Source organism: Pyxicephalus adspersus, chromosome 9 (assembly GCF_032062135.1).
Source record: "Pyxicephalus adspersus chromosome 9, UCB_Pads_2.0, whole genome shotgun sequence".
NCBI lineage: Eukaryota > Metazoa > Chordata > Amphibia > Anura > Pyxicephalidae > Pyxicephalus > Pyxicephalus adspersus.
Window position 1 is genome coordinate 60385990 of NC_092866.1, and position 24581 is coordinate 60410570.

The 24581-nt window shown below is 41.2% G+C and overlaps 1 protein-coding gene across 1 annotated transcript in view; it reads right to left on the minus strand.

Moving 5' to 3' along the window:
* Positions 1-1945: 1945 nt before the first annotated feature.
* HSD17B12 (hydroxysteroid 17-beta dehydrogenase 12) overlaps positions 1946-24581 on the minus strand; it is a 66820-nt gene continuing 44184 nt past the window's right edge. Inside the window, exons 6-11 of the mRNA XM_072422219.1 lie at positions 21889-21933; positions 17582-17616; positions 14395-14476; positions 12182-12247; positions 6842-6991; positions 1946-4647 (exon numbers count right to left, since the gene is read on the minus strand). Coding sequence (XP_072278320.1) covers positions 4540-4647; positions 6842-6991; positions 12182-12247; positions 14395-14476; positions 17582-17616; positions 21889-21933 — 486 coding nt within the window. The 3' untranslated portion in view covers positions 1946-4539. The remainder of the gene's footprint in view (positions 4648-6841; positions 6992-12181; positions 12248-14394; positions 14477-17581; positions 17617-21888; positions 21934-24581) is intronic.

Genomic DNA, 24581 nt, shown 5'->3' on the forward strand with positions numbered 1-24581 from the left:
CTACATCTAATTCCAGCTGCAGATGGAAGATCCCTCAGATTACTCTTTTAGTCATTCCCCAGTTTTCGGGGTTTTTACCTTTAGGCAATCATTTGTGATTTTGTCAACGAATGATCATAATGAAAGTGAAAGGGAGAAAACGCAGCGGGGTGCCGCTCCATCATACTCGCCTCTCCATAGAACGTAATGGCGATGTATATACAGTGCTCATCATGCAGTCTTTTGTCGTTGGAAAAGATTGTGAAAGATCCTTTCCAATGACAATTTTTGCATTTCTGAATAATCTGCATCTTCAGCTTCACTGAACAAGGTCTGGGTGTAGTTATTGGGATATTCCTAATGCAGCACACACATTGGTTTACAACCGAACAACCTTAGGCATCCTGTCTCATTATTAGTCACATGGCACCTCTAAGCTCTTCACCCCAACCCTATAATGTGTGGAGAGGAAGGTCTGTGATGAGCTTGACAGTCTTTACTATTCTCAAATACCAGATTAGAGAAGAACATTTACATTTCTAGCATGACTGTACTCCTTTGTGCAAAGACAGGAATATGATGTTATGGTATATTGCATTTGGTGAAGTGGCCTGCATACAGCCCTGAACTTATTCTACTGAACACCTTGGGGTAAAGCAAATGGGTTTTGTTTTACCTTGCTGAGCTGCAAAAAGAACAGCTCCAGTACCACTTCTAGTTCCAAGTAGCAGGAAACTGGGTTTACCTGGGCTGGTCTACAGCTTGTTACAATTGCCCAATCCTCCTGTATTTATATGGCACCAACATATTAGGCAGCGCTATACAAAGTCTATAGTCATGTCACTAGCTTTCCCACAAAGGGGCTTACAATCTAATGTCCCTACCATAGACATATGTCTTTAACACAGTCTAAGGTCAATTTTGAGGGGAAGCCAATTACCCTAACTGCAGGTCTGAAAGCGAGAGGAAACCCAGGCAAACATTGGGAGAACCCGAAAACTCCATGCAGACAAGGTCCTGGGACCCAGCGCTGCAAAGGCCGGAGTGCTAACCGCTGAGCCACCATGCTGCACTTCCTGTGCAAGAAAGAAAATTTGAATTTACTTTTACTCCATGCCATGTTTTCATAAGCACTTGCACACTAAAATGTGTTCATGCTTTGGGGTTTGAATAAAAGCTGGTATGTTACTACACATAAGATGCAAGACAGGGTTAAGCCCTGTGATTTAGCTTTAACTGGAAAGCGCAGAAAACCTTAAATGCAGTTGTAAGGTGACATGACAGTACAAACACAAAATGGCATTCAGCTTTTCCACACTTACCTATAGCTCACACTTACAACCGGCTCTCTGACGAGTATAGTGTAGAGTGGCGTCTTCCCTTCATTCTTCAGGACTCTGTCCTCAGTAGGGATTCTCCTCGATCCGGGTCTGCGGGCTCTTGAACCTGTCACTGATGCATGCTGCACAGCTCTGTAAATCGGCTCAATGACCAAATAGTTGTATACCTTTCCAATGTCTATAGTGTGCCCGGATATAAAGCCAAAGCACATACAAGCAACACAGAAAATGTTTTTTGGGGATTACTGCCCTATACTAATGATCTTCCCTCAGATCCAAACCTCACAGATAACCCACTCCAGTACTGTGTTACACAGTATTTATAAAGCCCCGACATATTACGCAGCGCTGTACAAAGTCCATAGTCATGTCACCAAATGTCCCTAAAACAGGCTCACAATCTAATGTCCCTACCATAGTCATTTGTCTTTAAATACAGTCTAGGGACAATTTGGGGGAATCCGCTTAACCTAACTGCATGTTTTTGGAATGTGGGAGGAAACCCACGAGGAGAACAACTCCATGCAGATAGTGTTCTGGACGACATTCGAACCTGGGATCTACTGTGCATAAAAAGCCAACAAATAGGAAAACTACAACGTAGGTAATAGAAGATCGCACACATATTCTGCTCAATATATTTATTAGTATAAAAACAACCTTTTCTCACCAGAATCTGTACAAACCACTTAATATTACACATCCATGTTATCTGTCAAAATGTTTAACTCTGAGCATACATTCGGATACATAAATCATCAATATTAATGTGAATACATCCGTACCAACAAGCTCCCATATGTACCACAATGCCAATTATGACTGAAGGAGCATCTGCCACTCTCAGCCGTGATGCAGGAGGAGGCGTCTAGTCTGAAAATCATTTTTTGATCCCAGTATTGATCTTGAAGGAGCTCCAAGCTTGTCTGGCTGACAACCACACGTCTTATATATCAGTGTAGGCAAATAAATATACAGATGGAAAAATATAAATCAGTGTACAGATATTTTTATTTCCGATTTTCTGACATTTCTACCAGAAACCATATGTGATGAGATTGTTTCTGTGCACTCTCCTCCAATCGGCAATGTATATTTGTTAGATTCACAGCAGTGTTATTCCATTCACCTAGCTGCTTCATTGTACTGTCCTCAGCTTTCTAGATGTGAAGAGAATTATAGGAAGCTGGTTTACTATTAAAATGCATTCAAATAAGTTGATGAAAACAAACCTGAATCACATTTTAAATCTGCTTTTACTTAAACTTATACTTGTCAGCACAACAGATCAAGATGGCTGGAGATCTTGAACCCAGGCGAGTATGTTGGTGCGGGTGAGGTGGTACGTTTCTGGAGGGAAGGTGAGTATAGTTCAGGTTTAGGAAATAATCAGTGCATTAGGAGAATTAAAAAACCTATTTGAAGTTTGCTGAAAGCAAAGCAAATTCTTTAGAAAAGCATTGCTCTGGTACATACAGAACCACCTATGTAAAGTATTTAGAGCCATGTTTACATGTCAGATGATTCTCGTCCGATAATTGCTTCAGGCTGATATCATACGAGAATCTGGCATGTGTACAGCGCTCGTTGTTCATGGATCCGACTTGGCGATCCATGAACGGTCATAATGGAAGTGAAGGGGAGAGAGCGCAGTGTGGCGCCACTCCTTCGTTCTCCCCTCTCCATGGAGCAGAATGGCTCTGTATGGACAACGCTCCTTCATGCATCATGCAATCTTTTTTTGTTGGAAAGGATCATAAAAGATCCAGCAACAAATAGTGCAGATGTGTACATAGCCTTCATGCATCAAGAGATCTTGTTAAAGGAATCATTCTGAATCGAGCGATCCATTAACTGCAAAAAGATGATTGAAGCTTCCAAAGTAAATTCTAAGTCAATATAAAACACCTAAAAACATAAGTTTGTTCAGAGTGTTTGTTCAAGTGTAATAATAGTGCAGATGTCTTCAGTGTTCCAGTGATGGGTGATTTGTTTTTAGGGATATGAAAACAGAATATTGTATATAATCTCAGTGTCCGTTCACAGGAAATGTATGCTGCTGGTAAATAAAATATAAGACTACGTACACACGTCAGATGATTTTCATCCAATAATGCCCTCATGGTTGATACCGAATGTCGCTCATGGATCCATCCTGGCGAAAGTGAAGGGGATAGAGCACAGCGGGTTGCCGTTCTGTCGTTCTCCCCCCTCCACTTTCCATAGAGCAGAACAGCAGTGTATGTACAGTGCTCATTCATGCAGCGTGCAGTCTTCTGTCGTTGGAAAGGATCGTGAAAGATTATCGTACATGTGTACCTAGCCTTAGGTCTGCTCACTTTGCACAGAATCCTCCTCATTACAAATCATGTGCTGTTAATAGGTGTAAAGTTAATAAACAATAGAATTATCTGCAATTTACCCCCGGGCATGATGTTGCCACATCCTTCTGATAAGATACCCAGAGACAGCAGAGTCAAGTCCAAATCTTGCAAGACAACACTGGTACACATAGCCCCATGCTACTGCAAGACAGTTGGCTTCAGCTGCTTGGTATTTACCAGGAAGGAGTGTGACATGCTGTCCAGAATGAGGTGCAGGTGAGGAAAGTATAAACCCAAGGTATAATTAACAACTACTAATGATAACCAATTAGGAAAGGGGCAGTGTAAGCAGACTTTGGATTTTTCTTCAAGAACGATCTGAGATTTCTGTTTCAGAGCAAACCGTAAAGCACAGCACTGTTGTAGTCAAAGTTCAAGCAAAGATTTTTAGGGCACAAAATGCAAAAAGAGGGACAGAACTAATGCTTAAAATTCAGGTAAAATCACAGCCGTAGTAATTGTTACAGTAAAACTTATCATGGTGGGCAGGTTTTTAACCAAAGGGCACAAAATGTAAAAAAATAAAAAAAAAATAAAGCTATTTAAAATAAAGCCCAAATCAGCCCAAACTTACATAACATTAGAAGAGAAATAAAAGTAATATATCAGATATGCATAGTTACTTATAGTTAAAGTAAATTAAAAGAATCTTTAGCGAATGAGAATTGTAGACACACAAAGAAAAGGGAGGTTGAGCAAACAAAAATTTAGGTTCAGGGACTAATTTATGGGTCGTCAAATGATCCTTATTCACATTGGAAGCCCTTTTATTTCTATGTTATTAATAGAAAGCATGGAACAATGGGGGGGGGGGGGTTCTAATACTTTGCTAGCTTCTAGTTTTTCTTGGCTTTCTTCAGAGATCGTGCCCGTAGTCCTTTGTTCACATTCATAGCCAGCTTTGTGGCGAGGCAGGAGGGAAATAGAGATGTGGTTAACCAACCCTGCAAAAACAAAAAGAGAGAATGGATATTAGACTGAAAGTTCTCCATTAAAAATTTTCCCAGTGGTGTAACATTCTGTATACAAAGCCAACGATACCATTCCCACCAATCATCTGCATTACAGAATACGAATAATAGTTAGTCTTGGATGAAATGTAAAAAAATCTTTGGTATGTAAAACCAAATAAACTATCATTAAAAATATCTAAAGGTATTTTTTACACGCAACACTTCCCCCTAACCAACTAGAGGATATCATTGAAGCCTTTAATAACTCACCATGGTTTGCTGGATCACCCAGCTTAACTGATGAAAGTGTATACTCTGCAGACTTGAAAAACTTTATTAAATCAGGCCCCTTGACAGCAATAAAATACTGAATACAGATTAGCGAATAGAAGCAACACCCCAACTGTAAAAGTCTAAAATTATAACTTATTTATAGGATTTGGGGGTTGATCCCTTTTTTTCAAGGGTTGTGTCTTGTCAGATTTTTACTGCTGTGAGGGATTCACCCTCATTTGTTTTATAAAAAAGTAAATGGGAACTTTTACAATTGTCAGCACAATCAGAGGTGAGTAGAAATCTTCCAATAGGCTCACCTGTTCTGGTGATGATTGTCGGAGATGAAAATTTCCCTGAATAATTCCCTATATATTCCCTGTTGTGTCTCAGGTACAGAAAGTGAAGATAAATCTCCCCAAATATTTGCAGTCAGCAACCCACCTCAACCCCCCCCATAAAAAAATACAGTAAATAATTAATAAAGTACACTGGCCCTGAATTATTAAACTTCTCCAAGGCTGGAGAGGATACACTTTCATCAGTGAAGCTGGGTGATACAGCAAACCTAGAATGAATCTGGTCCAGGAATAATAGGAAAATCCATTCCAGGTTTGCTGGATCAACCAGCTTCACTGATGAAAGTGTATCCTGTCCAGCCTTGGAGATCTTTAATAAATCAGGATCTTTGTGTCAGCCTGAAGGGAATATGTCAGGTTGGGTATTAATGTTGGATGAGAAGACCTGGCTCACAATAGGGAATCCAGTTTGGCCCACATTTGGTATTTAACTTGAATTATATAAACATCAACATGCTATTAGAATATATGTAAATATACATTTTCTTATATAATTTATTCTGGAGCTAATAATTTATTCTGCAACATTTATCAATTGTCAGCAATCTGGCCTTTGTGTGATGCCTGCTTCAACCAACTTTTTTGATTACCTAAAAAGGATTAAGTTATTTTATTATTCTTTACAACAAAATGTTATACTACGTTATTCTGCTTCTGTACAGACCTCACAATTTTTTCCTAAAGAAGCAGCCTAGTGCTGCGAAACGTGACTAATGTATGAATACTCCCTCTGATGTACACTAGATCAGTGGTCATCAACCTTTTCAGTCCCACAGACCACTAAAAGCACCGGTTCACGACTACGCATGAGCGGGGAGCCGGTTGTCACTCAAAGGGAAGAAACCTCCTCCAGAGTGACATCATTATGACATAACCCCGCTCAACTCTCCCATCTCAGATCTGAGTCTGCAATGGAAGAGTGGGCAGGTTGTGTCCATGGACACAGCCCGCCCACTTCCTGAGCCTGGGAAATGTACTGGGGACGTGGTTCGTGGCTCTGACCGGTGCGTCCCTCCAGTGGGGTCCTTCTCCTGACCCTGCTCGGGGGTGCACTGGCCAGACCCGCAGACCACCAAAATTTTCTCGCGGACCACAGGTTGACAGCTGTCCTTGATGATATCCGGTTGCGAGTGGGTTTCATATAAATCATCAAAGAGGTTGTTCTGGTCCTTTTATGATTTTGCAATATGTAAAACTAAAGGGAGTTTTGTATTTTTTATTGGTTTTGTTGTTTTTAATAGGTTTTAATAACAATGATGTTGTTTTATGTTGTATATGCCTTTAAAATCCTACTTTTTTTTAACCTTTTGGGGTTTTTTGCCCTTTGATATTATAAGGAACGCAACAAATTTTCCGCAAAAATGTACCTTGCGGATTTTCTCCTTTAAATGTACTTTAAAGTACATATATATATATATAATCAGTTCCTCTTCTAAAAAAAATTAGGGATTAGGGAAGCCCTGTTTTTAGGCAGAAGCTGTAAATACTATGCAGTTCCCATGAGCACATAACAAATAAGAAATTGGTGCAACATACATTCCACATTTACTTACCAAAAAGGCATGAGCTGGGTAGCCGTTGGTTCTGCTCTGTAAGCCCACGGTGTTCAGAGCTGATTTCACATAATTTTCTGGGTTGGGTTTGTCCCATGTTGGCTTGCGGATTTTGCTCATTTTTGTTGCCACAAAGAACGGTAGGACGCTCTGAGGAGAGAAGACACAGAACATAAATCTCCAGAAAGAATCTGTCCCTGATTTACTTGTCTGTAATGCCCCCTTTATGGAGATATTCTGCTTATGCCAAAGTCTGTTGTGACACTTTTAGAAGGTAGTTCTGCCCCATAAAACATAGCAGGCACCCAAAAACTCAGGTCTTCTATGGTCTGCCTACAAAATCAGAACTCTTACTATTCATTTTTTTTTTGTTTTATTAATAACAAGGACTACTATTCTATCTCTGCTCGGGCTCATTTTGCACAAACAGTCCTATATACTGTTATTTACTTTTTAGGTCCAAATAAACATTAGATGAATGCTGTTCAAAATAAAGCAAACCAGACCTATTGTTAGATAATTCCTCATTCAAACCCAGTGTTAAACCCATATATTTTTTACAAGCCGGTAGGGAAGTAATTGTAGATGGCAGCCTCTGTACTGTGACCAAACCAATCAGTAATCACCCAAAAACAGCCGAGTGGTTACTGAAAGTGCCGGGTGGTGCGCCCAGCTAAAACCCTAGCCTATGGTGTAAAATGACAACCTCACCATCAACAATATTTCTTGGGTGCCACTGGTGATCCAGCCTGATAAATCAGTTTTCATATTCCCAATCTCACCTATTGTCAGTACAACAGCCTGCTGAACCCTGCTAATAAGCACACTGTTATCATTTGTATAGAATCCTGGATTTTGATTTTTGTTGGTGAGAATGCCGATTCGTTGGCAATGATTCATTATAATTTTTATCTAAAATCTGTACATAAGTTTAGACAGCCAAAGCAGTATGATGCTTGAAAATAGGTGTTCCCAACATGTGCACCAAAATACATCGATGGATCATTGCAGCAAATTGGATGTGCAGCCTGCTGCCTACATAAAGCCTTCATCATCAACAACACAGATCTCTTTAGAACACAGATATGCAAAAAATGGCCCCTGAAGTCTGCAACTGTACATAGTTTACCACCAAGATGTTGGACTTTGGTGATCATTTTGTAAAAGCCTGCTTGGGCATCACAAACTGGGTGTCCGAGGTAATGCAAAGGTGAGGGGACGTTCCATCTTGTGTCACCTTTCCATCCATACCACCAGGCTGCTTACTAGATAATGAATTGGCATTATGACCTTAGCTCTGTACACACATTATTATTATTATCTACAAATTATTTAGCACTGACATGGCTTACAATCTCCATAACCATGTAACTAGCTGTTACAATTAACCTAACTGCATATTTTTGGAATGTGAGAGGAATGCAGAGTACCTGGAGGAAACTGAGGCAAACACAAGGAGAACCTACAAACTCAAAGCAGATAGTGTCCTGGCCAAAATACGAACCTGGGACCCAGTGTTGCAAAGAAGAGCGTGCTAACCACTGTGCCACCTTGCTGTCCAGCCATATATATAAGCTGTATGCACTAAAGGAATAGGGGAAAAAGGGACATGGTGTCCTTTTCATAGCTAAATGGCGCACTTAAACATTTACAAAGTCCTAAATATAATATTTAGATATAAAAAAGTCATTACTGATCTAGAGTTGATTGCAGTTATGTGTTTTGGTCACAAGATGGCAGCACAAGGATGATGTATTGCAGTGTTTACAAAGACCATGGGAGAGAAGTGGGCAGTGCACTGATAATAACAGGATTGGCCTCCCTATGATGCGCATTGCTTTTCATTGCACTCAATTCAGTATTTTCTAGAACTAGAAAAAAAACAGCAAGAGAAATACAGTATTAAGTAAATCCCCCTGGCCAATTTTAATTTGCATTCTTTTATAAGCAATGTCAACAAACTTTTGGCAAATAAAACTCCTGTATACAATGGCTAAAACATTTATAATTGCTAGAAAAGACACTTTGAGGGTTTTATCAGAACATTTGTATTGCCCATTGCCACCAGTTTGTTTACAAAGGTCATTCCTGATAAGCAGAATTGAAAAGCGGTCAATGGTTCAGATTGGATAAGAATGACAGGGCAGGTTCCCTTTTTAGCACACTGCATATAGTTAAAATATAAAAAAAATTGTATTTGTATCATTTGCATTGGACTTGGAGCTTATTTATAAAGCAGCAATTGTGACATTCACTAACATCAATCACTGTTATTGGAGACACAAGGATCTGGGGAATTCTCCATCATAGAATATTGCTGAATGTCAGATTCACTACTTTATAAAAAGAACCCACCAGCTCCTATTCTATTTGCCCCCTTTGTCTGGATCTAAAGTAAACCACCCTCTTCCTGTTCACATATTTCCCAATATTTGGCAACCACAGTTGAATACATCTGGGGTCACAAGGTTTCCCGGTCACCTCTGAATATTACAGTACTAAAGGCTTTTTAGGCTCAAAGGCTGTGCTGATTATCGCTGATCTTGGGGGGGACTTTGGTGATCATTTTGTAACAGTCTTCCCGGGCATGACAAACTGGATGTTCGAGGTAATGCAAAATGAGGGTATGTCCCATTGTGTGATATAATGTTGGGCAGCATGGTGGCTGAGTGGTTAGCACTCTGGCCTTTGCAGTGCTGGGTCCCAGGTTTGAATCTCAGCCACGACTGTGTCTGCAAGGAGTTTTCATTTTCTCCCCGCGTTTGCGTGAGTTTTCTCCAGGTACTCCGGTTTCCTTCCACATTCCAAAAACATGCAGTGAGGTCAATTGGCTTCCCACCACAAAAAAAATGACCGGAGACTGTATTAAAGACATATGACTATGGTAGGGACATTGGAGTGTGAGCTCCTTTGAGGGACAGCTAGTGACATGACTATGGACTTTGTACAGCACTGCGTAATATGTTGGTGCTATATAAAAACAAGTTAATATTAATAATGTGTGGAAGCAGCCAGTACAGTGAAGACTTGCAGCTGTGGATACAGAAATACGGTGGAGCCTATGGCTGCTGGATCCAAATATGCATCTGTGGACAGGTTGGGTAAGTTAGGTCAGGGAAAGAGAGCAAACAGGATAAGTGAACATTTTACGTTTTACATGCTCCATACTTTTTTTTATTGCTTCCATTATGACCTACCTGCTTTTCTGGGAACCTGCAGAATTGCAGAACTTAAAAGACACCGAGTATTGTTGATGTTGGAGTGCAACATTTTATTTTTAAGTTTTAAATTGAAGTTAAATAGTTAAAACCTTCTTTGGATTTGTATTACCACCTGTCCCTGCTAGATAATTAACTGATTTCTCTCTGTCCTGATATCAGGGACAGAAAGTTACATAAAATAAAAAAAAATGGACAGCAGTCATCAGAATAAGAATAGAATATAAAATCTTCCAATGTGGGCACCTGGTCAGTGATGGCATAGATACGAAGGGACAAAACCAGGAAACCCCACCATGGCATACGTTCTATTACTTTGTGACATCATCCAAAGATTGAACACAAAGCCCATTTGATCTATTGATTGGTTGCCGACGATTACCTGATAAAGCAGTGTTACATAACAGTGTTCTCCCCAGAAATTGAGGAGTGGCGAGAATCTGTAAGCCGGTGAACAAAAAGCGAGAAGGGTGACAAATTCAGTGCCCCCAGTTGTTACTGCTATAATCCAGTAACTCTTAAAATTATGTCCTGTACTGTATGTCCTTTTTTCCACCGTCTTTGTATTAGACCCCAACTATACAAAGTTCCTATACTGTGATGCACCCAGGTAAATACAGTTGGGGAGAACACTGCATAAACACATAATTTATATAATTTACATAAGTCATAATAATTTGGTTTGTATACTGGGTTTGATGCATTTTGTAGTTGGCAAAGTGTTCTACCCAGCTCCTTATAGCTGTGCATATTTTAGTAACCACCCGGCTCTTTTTGGGTGGTTACTGGGAAGTTGGGTCACAACACAGGGGCCACCACCCACCTACAATTCCTTCCTACTTGGCCTAAAACAATTTCTGGGTTCAACACTGAACACTGAAGCCTTCCCACTAAAATGTCTGTGCACACAAAGGAAGAATACTACCCATCATGTGTTTTGCACACACTGTGTATAGTCAGGCATACGGGGCACCATTACTAAGCTCAAACTGCAGGTGTTGTTTGAACCACATATATTTCAAGGGACCTTATAAATAATGGGTGCCAAGGTTTTGTGTGCTGATATCTCTGGTGCTAAACCTACCATGGCAAAGACAGCCAAACAATTTTTCAGGTGCCACCAGGATCCTGGGGTTACACTGGGGGCACAGTGTCTTGATTTCTGGCTTGCATGGAGGTTATGCCGGGCCATTTGTGCAAACATCTGCTAGCCATCAAAGCTTTGGCATTGGACTGTTAAAAGGTATAAGCCGAGGCTCGTCAATGATTGTGGGTTATGAGGAGCATCCCATCTGTTAAAAGTCAGGGCGTGTTTATAGCTTGCTCTTGCAATCCCCGGGCAAGCAGCAATTGAACAAGACTGCCAATAATGAAAGGTGACCCTGCAAGGTCTTTAGAAATAGCAACACTAAATTGTTCTGCCCAAAGCCATTTAAAGGTTGCATAGCTAAATTTCTATTGCCTAATGAGATTCCGGCATTGCTATATGGTTGGGGTGACACCTACAAGACAAAGTCTGCAATTTAGAGGCTTCATAGGGACCCCACAAAGGCTCTGAAGATGGACAGACCTACAGAGACCATATGGTGGTTCTATCCTAGGTGGCTTTTAGGACCGGACTCATAAAGGTAGCAAGATTTAAATATTACCTCTCCACTGCTACACAAATATTGCAAAATGTTTTGTCCTAAAAATCTGCCGTTGCACCTTACCAACAAAGGGAGAATTGAAATGCACGGCTACAATTGGATCTGCCAGCAAAAAGGGTGGGGGTTATTGTATCCTGGTAGGAATCCCTCATGAATGCATAAAATATCCCGGTCATATAAGGGTTACTGTTAAAGCAAAGATCACCGAAAACACATTAGTGCAATTCTGCGGTAATCTCTTGTCTTGGAAGAATTTTTTTGTTTGGTAACCGAGAAAATAAACCACCAAGTGAGGTAAAATTAAAAAAAAAATAAAATTATTAAAAGAGACCAACTAAAAGACGGAACGGTAAGGACGTCACACCCTCCTGAGTGGGAAGAGAGAACGTGAGCTCCTTGTTGCCAAGACAGCTGCTGTTGCTGTGGAAACCACACAATAACAAGGATCCTCGGCAACGACGTAGAAAACTCACCTGTACCGTGATCCCCTTATTGCAGTATTCTGCGTGCAGACCCCGGGAGAAGAAATCCACAAACGCCTGGCAGAGGAGATACAAAAGGGAGAAGGGAGGGGGGTCATTTCATTAAATTTATTATGTGATGTTTTATGTTATTAGTTGCAAACATAAAAGAAGAATACAAAATGTAACAATCTGACATAGTAAATGAAAATTTTTGTAGTAAAATGCATAATATATGGCCAAAAGGATGTTGACGCCCCTTCAAAATGCATTTGCATGCTGTTGCATTAACAGCGCCTTCGCTGCAAGGACATTTGAGACAATTGCGCTCTTACAACCTTGCAGCAACAATTTGGGGAAGACTCGTTTATGTTGCAGCAGGATTGCGCCCACTCCGGCTCAGGGAATCAGACATTCCCACAAACATTCCCTCGTGGGAATAGTCCAGGTCCATGTGTTCCCACCAGGGAATAAATTACTGCCATTCAGACACATGGGCCTGGAAGATTCCCACTTGGGAATGTCAGGTTCCCCGATTTACACATGGAGCCCATGGTTTAATGAGTTTGGTGTGGGGGGAGCGCCAGTGTCCTACATGAAGCCCTGAAATTAACCCGAATAAACTGCATTGCCAATTGTGAGCCAGGTATTCTCATCCAACGTTAATACCCAACCTGATATATTCCCTTCAGGCTGAATAGACACAGGGCCGGATTTATAAAAGCTCTCCAAGGCTGGAGAGGATACACTTTCATCAGTGAAGCTGGGTGATCCAACAAGTCTGGAATGGATTTCTTTAAAGTAATTTGCTAGCAAATATTATGAATCCTGGACAAGATCCATTCCAGGTTTGCTGGATCCGCCAGCTTCACTGATGAAAGTGAATCCTCTCCAGCCTTGGGGAGCTTTAATAAATCAGGCTCAAATTTCCAAGGACAAACTCCAAAACCTTACTCGAACGTTGTAGCCTGCTATAGCCACAAAGGGTGAGGAGGGGTAACTACATATCGATGGCCATGATTTTGGAATGGGATGTCCAAAAACCTCATAAAGTTCTAATAGTCTGCCGTCCACAAATATCTGGCCATATAGTATAGTTCTCTATTTTCATGTTACCACAATCATGGATGACCTTTTGCTTCAAGCTAAAAAGACAGCAATAGGCAGAACTAAAGTGTGAAATTAGTTTATCCCAAGGCGTGAGATGCTAAGATCACAGGTACAACACCCGATCAACCACAAGGCAACCCAAGCAGGGACAAACGGCCCACCTAATGCCCAAAAGTACTAATGCATTTGGTCAGATCTGTGTAGCGTGCTGTCGCTTTACAAAAGTGGATGGACTGGGAGGTAGCTGGTATCCGATGGGGGTTATGATCCCTGTACAGATACTGGTAATAGGGTTGTTTCTGTGTGCCTATTGCAATTCGTTGTCCATTCATTCTCTTGCCTGACACCATCCTGTCTTAGACTACGTCAGATGATTGTCGTCTGATTATCGCCTCAGGGCTAGTATCAGACGAGAATCTGACTTGAGTACAGCGGCCATCTTACGTTGTTCATGGATCTGTCCTGGTGGATCCATGAACAAAGAATGACCACAATGCGAGTGAAGGGGAGAGTACAGCGGGGTGCGGCTCCGTCATTCTCCCCTCTAGAGCAGATTGGTGCTCATTCATTCATCTTTCAGTGTTTTGTCATTAGATCTTTAGTACGACCAGGACAGGAAGGGGGGTGCCATGATACCCCATGCTTACAGGAAGCAAATTTAATGAGGCATGGAGTTCTTCAAGCCATTACAGGAGTCAAGGAATACATTTTTAACTGCCTCAGCTTCAATTGAGATTTGAAGTAAATCTAAATTAAAATATAGTTATCCTTTAAAGCCAGCTTCAGCCAAACTTCTAGCATTTGTGGAGTAGGGAAGCTTTGCTTAGCAGGGTCATTGTTTGTCTGTCTGTTATTTGCAAGCTAAAGAATCTTTATTAGGCTGTGATCTACCTTTTCTAGTGACAAACAATTCTCGTCTCTCTTGCCCTGGTGTCACAGAGAGACAAAGTAGGGAGAAATCCCCCAAGTGGAGTCACAGACAAAAATAAAATACAGACGTTTATGAATCTTAAAGTTTTAGTTGATGTTGGGGCACTTTATGTGCAGCTTTAGAAAAAACAACTGAAGATAGTTCTGAGTACCCAAACAGCAAATAGCGGGGAGGAGTTACCTACCTTGGTAGCAGAATATACAGTCAGCAAAGGAACCGGGTACATGCCACTAGCAGATGAGACGTTCAGAATGACACCTTTAGATCTAAAACAAATAAAATTATTAAAAACCTAATTTATACAAAATAAGTCACCAGCACCCCACTAAGTCGCCCTTTAAATAGTGTAGGGGGTACTAGAAACCTGAAGATCTCTTGATCACATCACCTAATCACTGGATCATTTTGATATCTGGATATGTGGAATCACATGTGAAAGGTTTACACACATTCTCTTGTGTGGAGGGGATATATGAATATTATTATTATTATTATTATTATTATTAATAATAAACAGGATTTATATAGCGCCAACATATTACGCAGCGCTGTACATTAAATAGGGGTTGCAACTGACAGACTAATACAGGCAGTAATACAGGAGGAGAGGACCCTGCCCCGAAGAGCTTACAATCTATATTTATCGGCTTTCCGTTTTGCTTAGCTTCCTTATGCACACCACAGCTCATCCCATCCAATAACTTAGACCATTTTGTGCAGCTGGTGAATATCCATGGAGTGAATATCGATCCATGGAAACAATACAGCAGAGAGAGCTCCATGATTGGAGGAGAGCTAGTCATGCGACTTTGAAAGATCAAATGACCAGGTTCTCCCGCTACAGCAGGGGTGGCAAACTCTGGCCCAGGAGCCAAATCTGGCCCCCAACATCCTTTTTTTTGGTCCCCAAAGGAATCCTAAATATGAGCTGCACCTGGCCCGCCACTGCATTGAAATAGCGATACTACTACATTTCTCTGGCATCATTCGCGTCTATAGATCAGCGGGTTTTCTGCCTATGCGTGGCCCCGCATTGAACTGTTTTATAGACGCAAATATTGCCGGGAATTTTAGTAGCGGCGCTATTTCAATGAAGAGGGAGTTTCAGCGGTGGGCCACTCTTAGGATTTAGCTCCTCATTGGCCGCGTCTGGCATTTCTAGCACTACCCCTCAGCTGTACTTTTCCGTGCTACTCCAAGGCATGGACTTGAATGGTTGGATTTACATAGAAGAATATTGTGATTATTATTGTTGTTAATGCCTGTGCAAAAAGGTTACCAATGAAATTTACCTCAGAAGGCTACAAATAGAGAAAGAGGCATAAGATTAATTCTTAAATAAAAATAAAAAAAAAATGTTATGCCTCTTTCCCTATTATAAGCTTGTTCCAGATTGAATGTGAAGCAAAACCTCCTTGTTTCCAAATAAAAAGGGGTTATATCTAATGAGATATATTATAAATATTTTTCAAGGTTTGGCCTGCGACATTGTCTAAGTTTTTAATTTTGGCCTTCTGTGTATTTGAGTTTGACATTCCTGCTCTACAGGAAGATGGAGCTGTCCTGCGAGCGGTGACAGGTGAGTAACACAAGTTTAATTCCGTTTTAATTTCACTGAACCTAATCTGAATAATTTGACTCCCTTTAAGGTAAAGAGACTAAAAAAAGGTTCCCATAAATAAGCCTGTAAAGTATAAAAACTTTCATGTAAACCCTCATTGGGTAGCATTTAGCTTGCTAAAGTATATCGTAACTTAACTATTACCTAACCTAAATGTATTATTCCTTTTTAAACCTGTATTGCATGTTTAGTGCTACTGATCTCCTGCAGTCTCCCTGCAACCACTTTTTCAGCCTGTAGTGTGCCGCATGGCTCCTTGGTGATCATGTGCCAGGTAGACAATGCAAGAGTACAAATGAGAGACAGGGAGAAAGCATTGTCAACCTATACCAGGAAGCACCCAGTGTTATTTTAACAACGTTTCAATGCACAATAACATTTAAAACCTAATATGAGATTATAGAGATAGGGTTCACTTTTACCTCAAGTGGGTGGAGCAAGGAACTCTTTACTGATGCCCTTGACAATTGTAATACATTTCCTGGTGACCAAACCACAAAGAATTTAAATTCTTGGGTTGGGTTGCAACTGACCATTTGATATGCATATCCAGCAGCCAGGCGAGAGTGACATTTGGACGTTCAGAAGGATACCAACCAAGACAGTGGCAGCAAGACTTGTCCTGGCATTCTAGGGGCCCCTGCCATAGCGTGCCTGGCACTACTGTGCTTAGACTATACCATTTTAACATGGCAGCCTGGATGCAGAATAGCACGATAACATTTTAAACCTATCATGAGATTTTAGAGTTTGAGTTCACTTTTACTTCAAGTGGGCGGAGCTGGGAACTCAAACAAAAATCTCTTTACCGGTGATATTCTTTTTAGAGGATTGTAATTTACCTGGCCATTCAATAAGCATATTGAGTAACCAAATAAGTGTGGCGTTTAGATTTTCAGAATGATGCCAAACAAGACAGTTCCAACAAGCCTTGTGCTGGCAATCCTGGGGCACCCCCGCCTTGGCAAGCATGGCACTGCTGTGTTCTCACCATGCCATCATGGCTGAAATGCTGCAGCCTGGATGCAGAATGGCAAAATAACATTTTAAACCTAATATGAGATTTTTAGAGATTGAGTTCACTTATACCTCAAGTGAGTGGAGCTGGGAACTCAAACAAAAATCTTTTCACTGGTGATTTTCTTTTTGGAGGATTGTAATAATTTTCCTGGTGACCAAACCACAAAGAATTGAAATTCTTGGGTTGGGTTGCAACTGGCCAATTGATAATCTTATCCAGCAACCAGGTTAATGTGGATTTTAGATATCCAGAAAGATGCCAACCATAACAGTGCCAACAAGCCTCATGCTGGCAATCCTGGGGGACCCTTGCCTTAGCGTGCATGGCGCTGCTGTGTTCTCACAATGCCATTTTTAACATGGCTGAACAGCTGCAGCCTGGATGCAGGTAATCCCTTAGGAAACTCCCACCCCCATTCACTGTAATTCCCCCTAAGAATAGAAAGCTGTTCACTCTGTATTGATGACTCACAGACTATTTTTTTAATTCTGTTCTAAAAAGAAAATCACCACAAGAGCATTGAGGAGAGCTGGAGGATTCCACGAAGCCGGTGAGTCACCCTCCGTCCTTATGAGTCACCTCAGATCGCTCCATCGTTACCAACATGGAGGCCAGGCAGATTAGTCACCAGAATGAATTTTTCAAAGAAAAGGATTCTCCCCTATAAATAATAATGAGGGCCTGTCTGGGTAGTGTTTATTTGTGTGTCTGAGGCACCGAGTGACTCACCTCTCCAGCATTCCGGGCAACACCAGGCGTGTCATCTACAGGAGACAAACAGAGGACAGCCGTGAGTAACATAGGGTCACACGGACCTAAGAGCAAAGACACAATATGCAGGAACCCATAGCAACTAATTACAATACCTCTTGCAATGACCTGATGTCAAGGTCAAAAATAACCGGCTGATATGGTATACCAACCACTCTTGGGAGCACATTAAAAATAGTCACTCTCTGCACACTCTCTATACCTGCCGTGAAATAACTTTCAGATTTTGGGGAACCCCTTCTGTAATTACTATATCCACAGGTAGGCAGAAGCTGGAGGTTGAAGGAAAAAGGTGGCTGTGTCTGGTGTCGCAAGGATGGTGCGGGGCAGAATGGAAGCCAGGTGAGGGGTTGAGGGCTCGGCTAAAGTAAAGGTAAGTATCATTTTTTGTTTTAATAAAAGTGCCACTTTAAATGCCAAAACAAATAGACATTTTGGCCACCCATTTTTATGACACACATTTGCATGGCATTAGGATTGCTCTGCTACGTCTTGAGAAGAATAACAACTTCCTCATAAAGCTGAAGAACTGTCCAATGGGGAGGCTGGAGCCTATATGGCATTATTTGGTGTTATAAAAAAAAAAAAAGGAAAGATTTTTTTTCTCCACTGTATTTCATGGTTTGCTAACAAATAGCTAAACCTAAAAACTGCAATGGCCGATAAACTAGCTGGTGCTAAGAAGGAAGGAGGAGGGAAGGTTCTCTTCTGTAGGAATCAACAAGTGCTAAATGACCTGCGAACAAAAAGAAAATGCAAAGCAAGGACCTAAAATATGTCTATGTTCTCGCTTGGACAATTTGCTTCATATCGTACAACTAAAACATTGAAATGTTCTATGTACGCATGTGCTCACCAGCAAAGCATCAGAACATAAAAAAAAAAAATCAGCAGATAAACCTAAAAAATATCTAAATGCCCTGGGCTTCAATGGTGGTTTAGGGGAAAATAGGACTAAAACAAAATACATCAATGCGCTCCCTTAGCAATGCAATAACCCTGGTTTCCAATGCGAGTATTTTGTGCTGCGCAGTAACACAATAACATATTTGTTCAGGGAAAGCCAACGATTAGAAATCCCCACACAGCATACACCTGTTTTCTCCTTGACTTTATAATAAGATACAATGTGAATACTACAGATTGACGTACATGTGTGCACGCTTGCTGCCTACATATGTATTTAAAGGGCGGCAAAGAAATGGGGGAAAAATGAAGCGGCGCAAGAAAATAAATGGCGTATTTTCTATGAGAAGTGGGGAAGGCGAAAATGAGAGGCAGCCTGGGAACTATGCTGGAGCCAGACGTAGAAACGACGGGAGGAAAGTGGGTGAGAAGAACTGTGTGGGGGCGGACGTTGCGTGGGTGAGTGCATTCTGCGTAGGCGTCTGTTTCAGACATTCCCCTGAACAACACCAACTAACGAGGACTTCTTCCTCAAGAAAAGAAGGGGGGTATCAGAAAAGATCCTCACAATGTGCTTAATGAAATAAGCAAAACCAAAAAAAATAAAAAATAAAACTGTATCTTCATAGAAAAATTCAAACATTTTGGTCTGAAGGACAGTGTGGTGGCAAAATACAGGATAAAAACAGATGGCTTTCTGCAGACGAGGAGGGGAAGCTGAAAAAAAACAAACAGATGCTCGTTTCAAGTCTAGCAAGAAAAAAAATCAGTCTGTTATTCCTAAAAGTTTGGCGAGGATCCTGGGGCATATGCCAAACAATGCACACAGGAATCCCAACAGACTGCAAGCTCTTAGGAGCAAGGTTTCCTCGCCATCTTCCAATTTCCCGTCCCGCTGATGCTTTGCTCGCCGTTGGAAAATTCCACATTGTGGCAGATTACATTGTCAAAGTTGTTATCAAAGTTTTTGGCTGAAGTGAATGAGAAGAGTTCCTACTTGTGTCTATCGAATACAGAGATTTACACAAATTTGTCACACAACGTAGGCCTGTTTAACAGGGCAAATCCCTTATTTTTCTTGCTGCAACTAAGCATCACTTTCTAGTCTTCTCCATCCCTAAGCTTGTGACTAGACAGTAAAAGGAGAAGCCAGAGACTGGTAAGCTCCTCGATTAGGGTTAAGGTCAGAACGACATACTTTTAATCTGCACCTTTTAAAAGCTGCTACTATATACCACAATGAAAGTTTAAATGTTGATTCCTAGAAAGTAAATGAGCTTCATAAGAAGTGCTCACTGACCTTTGGAGCTGCAGGCACAGTGATGCCATTCATTCTCAAAGTTCACAAGCTCTCCCCTCCGATTGCTGACCCAGCAAGCTCAGCCCAGCCCTCCCCTCCCCTCCCGATGCGGACCCAGCAAGCTCAGCTCTCCCCTCCCATTGCTGACCCAGCAAGCTCAGCTCTCCCCTCCCAATGCTGGCCCAGCAGCTCAGCTCTCCCCTCCCAACGCTGATCCAGCAGCTCAGCTCTCGCCTCCCAATGCTGACCCAGCATGCTTGGCTCTCCCCTCTCGACCTTGACCCAGCAAGCTCGGCTCTCCCCTCCCGCTGCTGACCCAGCAAGCTCGGTTCTCCACCCAACACTGACCGAGCAGCTTAGCTCTCCCCTCCTAACCCTGACCCAGCAGCTCAACTCTCCTACTCCTAACCCTGACCCAGCAGCTCAGCTCCCCCCCCTCTTGACACTGACCCAGCACTTCTCCTATTAGTAACTAAGCAACTCCCTCTGTTCCCTAAACCCAGAATTTACTTTAATGTGAACACTAGCTGTGTAGAATGAGATTAAATAACTGTAAAAAGAGTAAATAAATGCTGTGACATGAAGCCAGGTTAAAGAAAAGGCTTCAGTGCTTCTGTAAAAAATGGTGATGAGTTGCTTTACAGTGGCTGCAGTTAGAGGTCAGTGAATGCATCATATTGAAGTGATTGGTGAGGGTTAAAAAGCTCTCCTTGGAAGTTTGTACATAAACATTTGTTTTATTTTTAGTTTTAGATAAAGCAGGGAAGAGTTAGACCCTGTGTAAAGTATTTTTTTTAATGTATGTGTTCCCACTGGAGAGATTCACACCCTATATTAGCCCTGGTGACTACTAAAGCCGAATGTGAGGCAAAACCCAACATTTTTAGTCATCATCAGAGCAATCGTGAGGGAAATCCTTCAATGAAGACACCTGTACAGGGGATAACATGGTTTTCTTTTCTTTGCATTTCCTGTTGTATCTTTAGGACAGGAAGTGAAGAGAAATCCCCTAGCAGGGTGCAGACAACACAAAATAACCTGTGGGGGTTTTATCTTTCCCCTGCTCTTTACAGAGTTACAATCTTTTGGCTGAACTTACTCCTTAATGCTGCTGATCTGCTGAGAAAAATCCAACCGGGAAACCAGGTTGCAGGATTGGATTTGCAGGATTACCAATTGGGAGAAATGCAAAGGGGATATTATTTAGAGACACTTTATTAGAAGCCACAGAATAGCTTTTACTAATTTGGATTTCTATAGTTAGCCAAATGCAAGGGCCAGGTATATTGTCCTTGGGCAGCTGCACTCATTTGGTCTGATTTATTAAATCTCTTCATAGCTGGAGAGGATACACTTTCATCAGTGAATCTGGGTGTTCCAGCAAATCTGGAATGGATTTCTTAAAATTCATTTTCCATTTGTTAGCAAATGTTTTCAATCCTGGACCAGATCCATTTCAGGTTTGCTGGATCACCCAGCTTCACTGATGAAAGTGAATCCTAATCAGTCTTAAAGAGCTTTAATAATTCAGGCCCATTGTATTATGTGTATGGAGAAGCAGCGTTATCACTCTAGGATAGGAACTTCTTTGGGTCTAGAGAACATCGCCACCTCTACATAGCATAATGAAGAAGTGTTTTGTAGTCTACAGAGAGGACTCAGAAGTGCCGATATCCCAACCAATGTTATCAGTGATCAATAGGCTTTAGCAAAAAAATATATGTCTGACAACCTGCATGTACAAACGGTAGCACAACAAGTAAAAGAACGAGAAAAGGTTGTGACGATTGTTGCAGCTGGAGGTCCAATTAAACACACAGCTCGAGGGATAACGATAAAGGACTGCTGAATACACTACATGTAGTTCCTAAGCATGGGGGAATCACTGGAGTCACCTCACCCTGTGCATTGCATTTTGAGTTTCACTTTAAAGTAAAAAAAAACTTCGGAAGTTTCCAAGTTTGCTTTATGTACAACAGACAACACAGGGTAGGTGTTGCATCTCAGTCTATGGATATTACTAACCCAACCATCAGCACGTTCCAGAATTCTTTCTTACCTTGCATACAGATGTGATGTTGATGTTTATGAGCTGGTCCAGAGTCTACAAGAAAAAAAAAACACAACAATTAAATCTCTTAGATTGTAAGCTCTTTGGAGCAGGGTCCTCTCCACTCCAAACTTGCCTACCTGTCTTCTGCTGTCTCCTAAACCCTCACTACTCACCCACCATTCCATATCCCCCTCCTATTGTGTGTTACATCCCCCACCTCCTAGATTGTAAGCTCTTTGGGGCAGGGTCCTCTCCTCCTTCTGTGTCACTGTTTGTATCTGTCTGTCATTTGCCATCTCTATTTAATGTACAGTGCTGCAAGATATGTTGGTGCTAAATAAATTCTGTATAATAACAAATAAAATGCAAAGGGAATTATGACTTTTCCAGATAACTTACTTAGGCTTAGTGAATGTTGTGATTGGGTATTCTTTGCAAAATTAACTATTACATGCAAAATAAAAAAAAACAGCATTTACTTGCACATGATTGGATGACTGAAGCCAGCAGAGCAACATTTCATTGACTAAGCTACGTGATATATTGCTTGCAAGGAGATATTTCACTTTGCTATGTGATCAGCCAATATTGCGTTTTTTGGCTTGTCAATTATCTCCCAAAAAGCCAAAGGTATTTTACATATAAGCATCATTTATAATAATAAAAACCTGGTGATTCTGCCAGAAACCTCATCCGTAGGTCACTTCTTAGCTCCCAGTGACAATAACGGCACAGCCATAATAAAAAAAAAAAAAATGGCAGTCAACTGGGAACAACCACTCTGCTCTCCCTTTCTATCCGAAAGTCCACAATATTAGACAGTCAGCACTGCTCAAACAAAGTAAATCCCAAAGCATCTTTCATATTTTTGGGAGGAAACCCGGGCAGCACAGTGGCTCAGTGGTTAGCACTCTGGCCTTTGCAGCACTAGGTCTCAGGTTCCAATCATGCCCACGACACTATCTGCATGGAGTTTGCAGGTTCACCCTGTGATTACCTAAGTATCCTCCAGGTACTCTGGTTTCCTCCCACATTCCAAAAACATGCAGTTAGGTTAATTGACTTCTCCCCAAAATAGACCTTAGACTGTATTAATGACTATGGTAGGGACATTAGATTGTGAGCCCACTTGAGGGGCAATTAGTGACATGACTATGGATTTTGTACAGCGCTCTGTAATATGTTGGCGCTATATAAAAACTGTGTAGTAGTAAAAAACGTGCAATTAGTCACTCCCAGGCACAAACTGCTGCTATATGTCCAGTGGAGGCTAACCGCAAAGCAGGTGAACGCATGTGCATAAGGTTGCTTCTGTGGTGCTGCTCTTCCTACAGAGGAGGATGGAACGACCGATCTCAACTTCAGTTGAAGCTATGTGCACAAAGTGGTTCCTAACTGCTCCCTTTCAGTTGAAATGTACAGTGCTGTGTAATATGTTGGCGCTATATAAAATCCTGTTTATTAATAATAAATGGAAGTGGATGGCACTGCAGCTGGGCATGCACCAGAACAATGCAACCAACTTCAAGTGTCAAATGGCCCTTACAGCCTCACCAGAAAGCAAATATATAGATTTGTATGTATATTAGCTCTATTTAAAACTACATAAAGTTTTTTAATACATTTCTGGATTAGATGATGTGTTATGTCTGGAGTTCTGCTTTAATGAACTTTGAACAAAAAGGTGTTTTTCTGATATTTGTTTCACCCCATTGGACTGGAGAGACTGGCAGAGTGCCTTGTGGCTTTCGCACACCACAAAAATTGCAAAGAGATTTTCTCATGTTTGTATATTCTACCTACAATGCACCCACAGTCACCTAGCCATAGGTGTAGCCATTTTTTTTAAATATTTCCAAAACGAAGGTAGAAACCTGAGTGCCACCATGCATATTTTGTGCAAACTTCACCATACCCCAAGGTGAGCACAAGACATTTATTCATCTTGATTTGGAAATTACTGGTACCGTCCCTTTGTCATCTTTACACCTTGGCGCTGATTTACCCCATCTGTGATGTAGAACATAATGGCTGCCTTGGAAAGTGTATTTGTGAGAATATAAAACTTGCTGGACTTTTTGCTATTAGAACATTTTTTTGCTATTAGACTTTTTGCTAACTCATCCCTTGTTCTGGTGACAACTGTAAAGTTTTGGACATCCCACTAATGGTCTTCTAAAGCACCAAGTATCAAACCACTGCCTTTTTTTATAAAAAAAAGCCCATCCTTTGCTACATGTCAATACTGACAATCTCCTGCAGTATCTTTGTAGCTCAAATCAATCAACATGCACTTCAGTGATGGCTGGGTGCCACTTCTCATTGCATGTTTCCTGATGGAGACAACAGTGGATTATGCTCATGCAATACAGGTCATAAGAAGCATGTAAGGTGACAATTTAGGAGAACATCCCAGGGACAGTGTGGAGTGTGGTCACCCTATAAAAGATATGTAAATAGGAACCTTTGTGGCAGAATCACCAGATATTACTTTAATAAAAAGCCGCAGATTTAAGAATAAAAATGATTGTTAAAATGTTTAAAAGGACAATTATGACATTTATTAGCTGTGTTTCTATGGCATAATTATATTTGTATAAACTAACTTCCTTCTTGGCTTTCTTTTGTTTGTAAACTTATGTGCAACTCACTATCTCATCACATGCACAGCTCCGAGACTTTTCTGGAGCTGCCCCGAC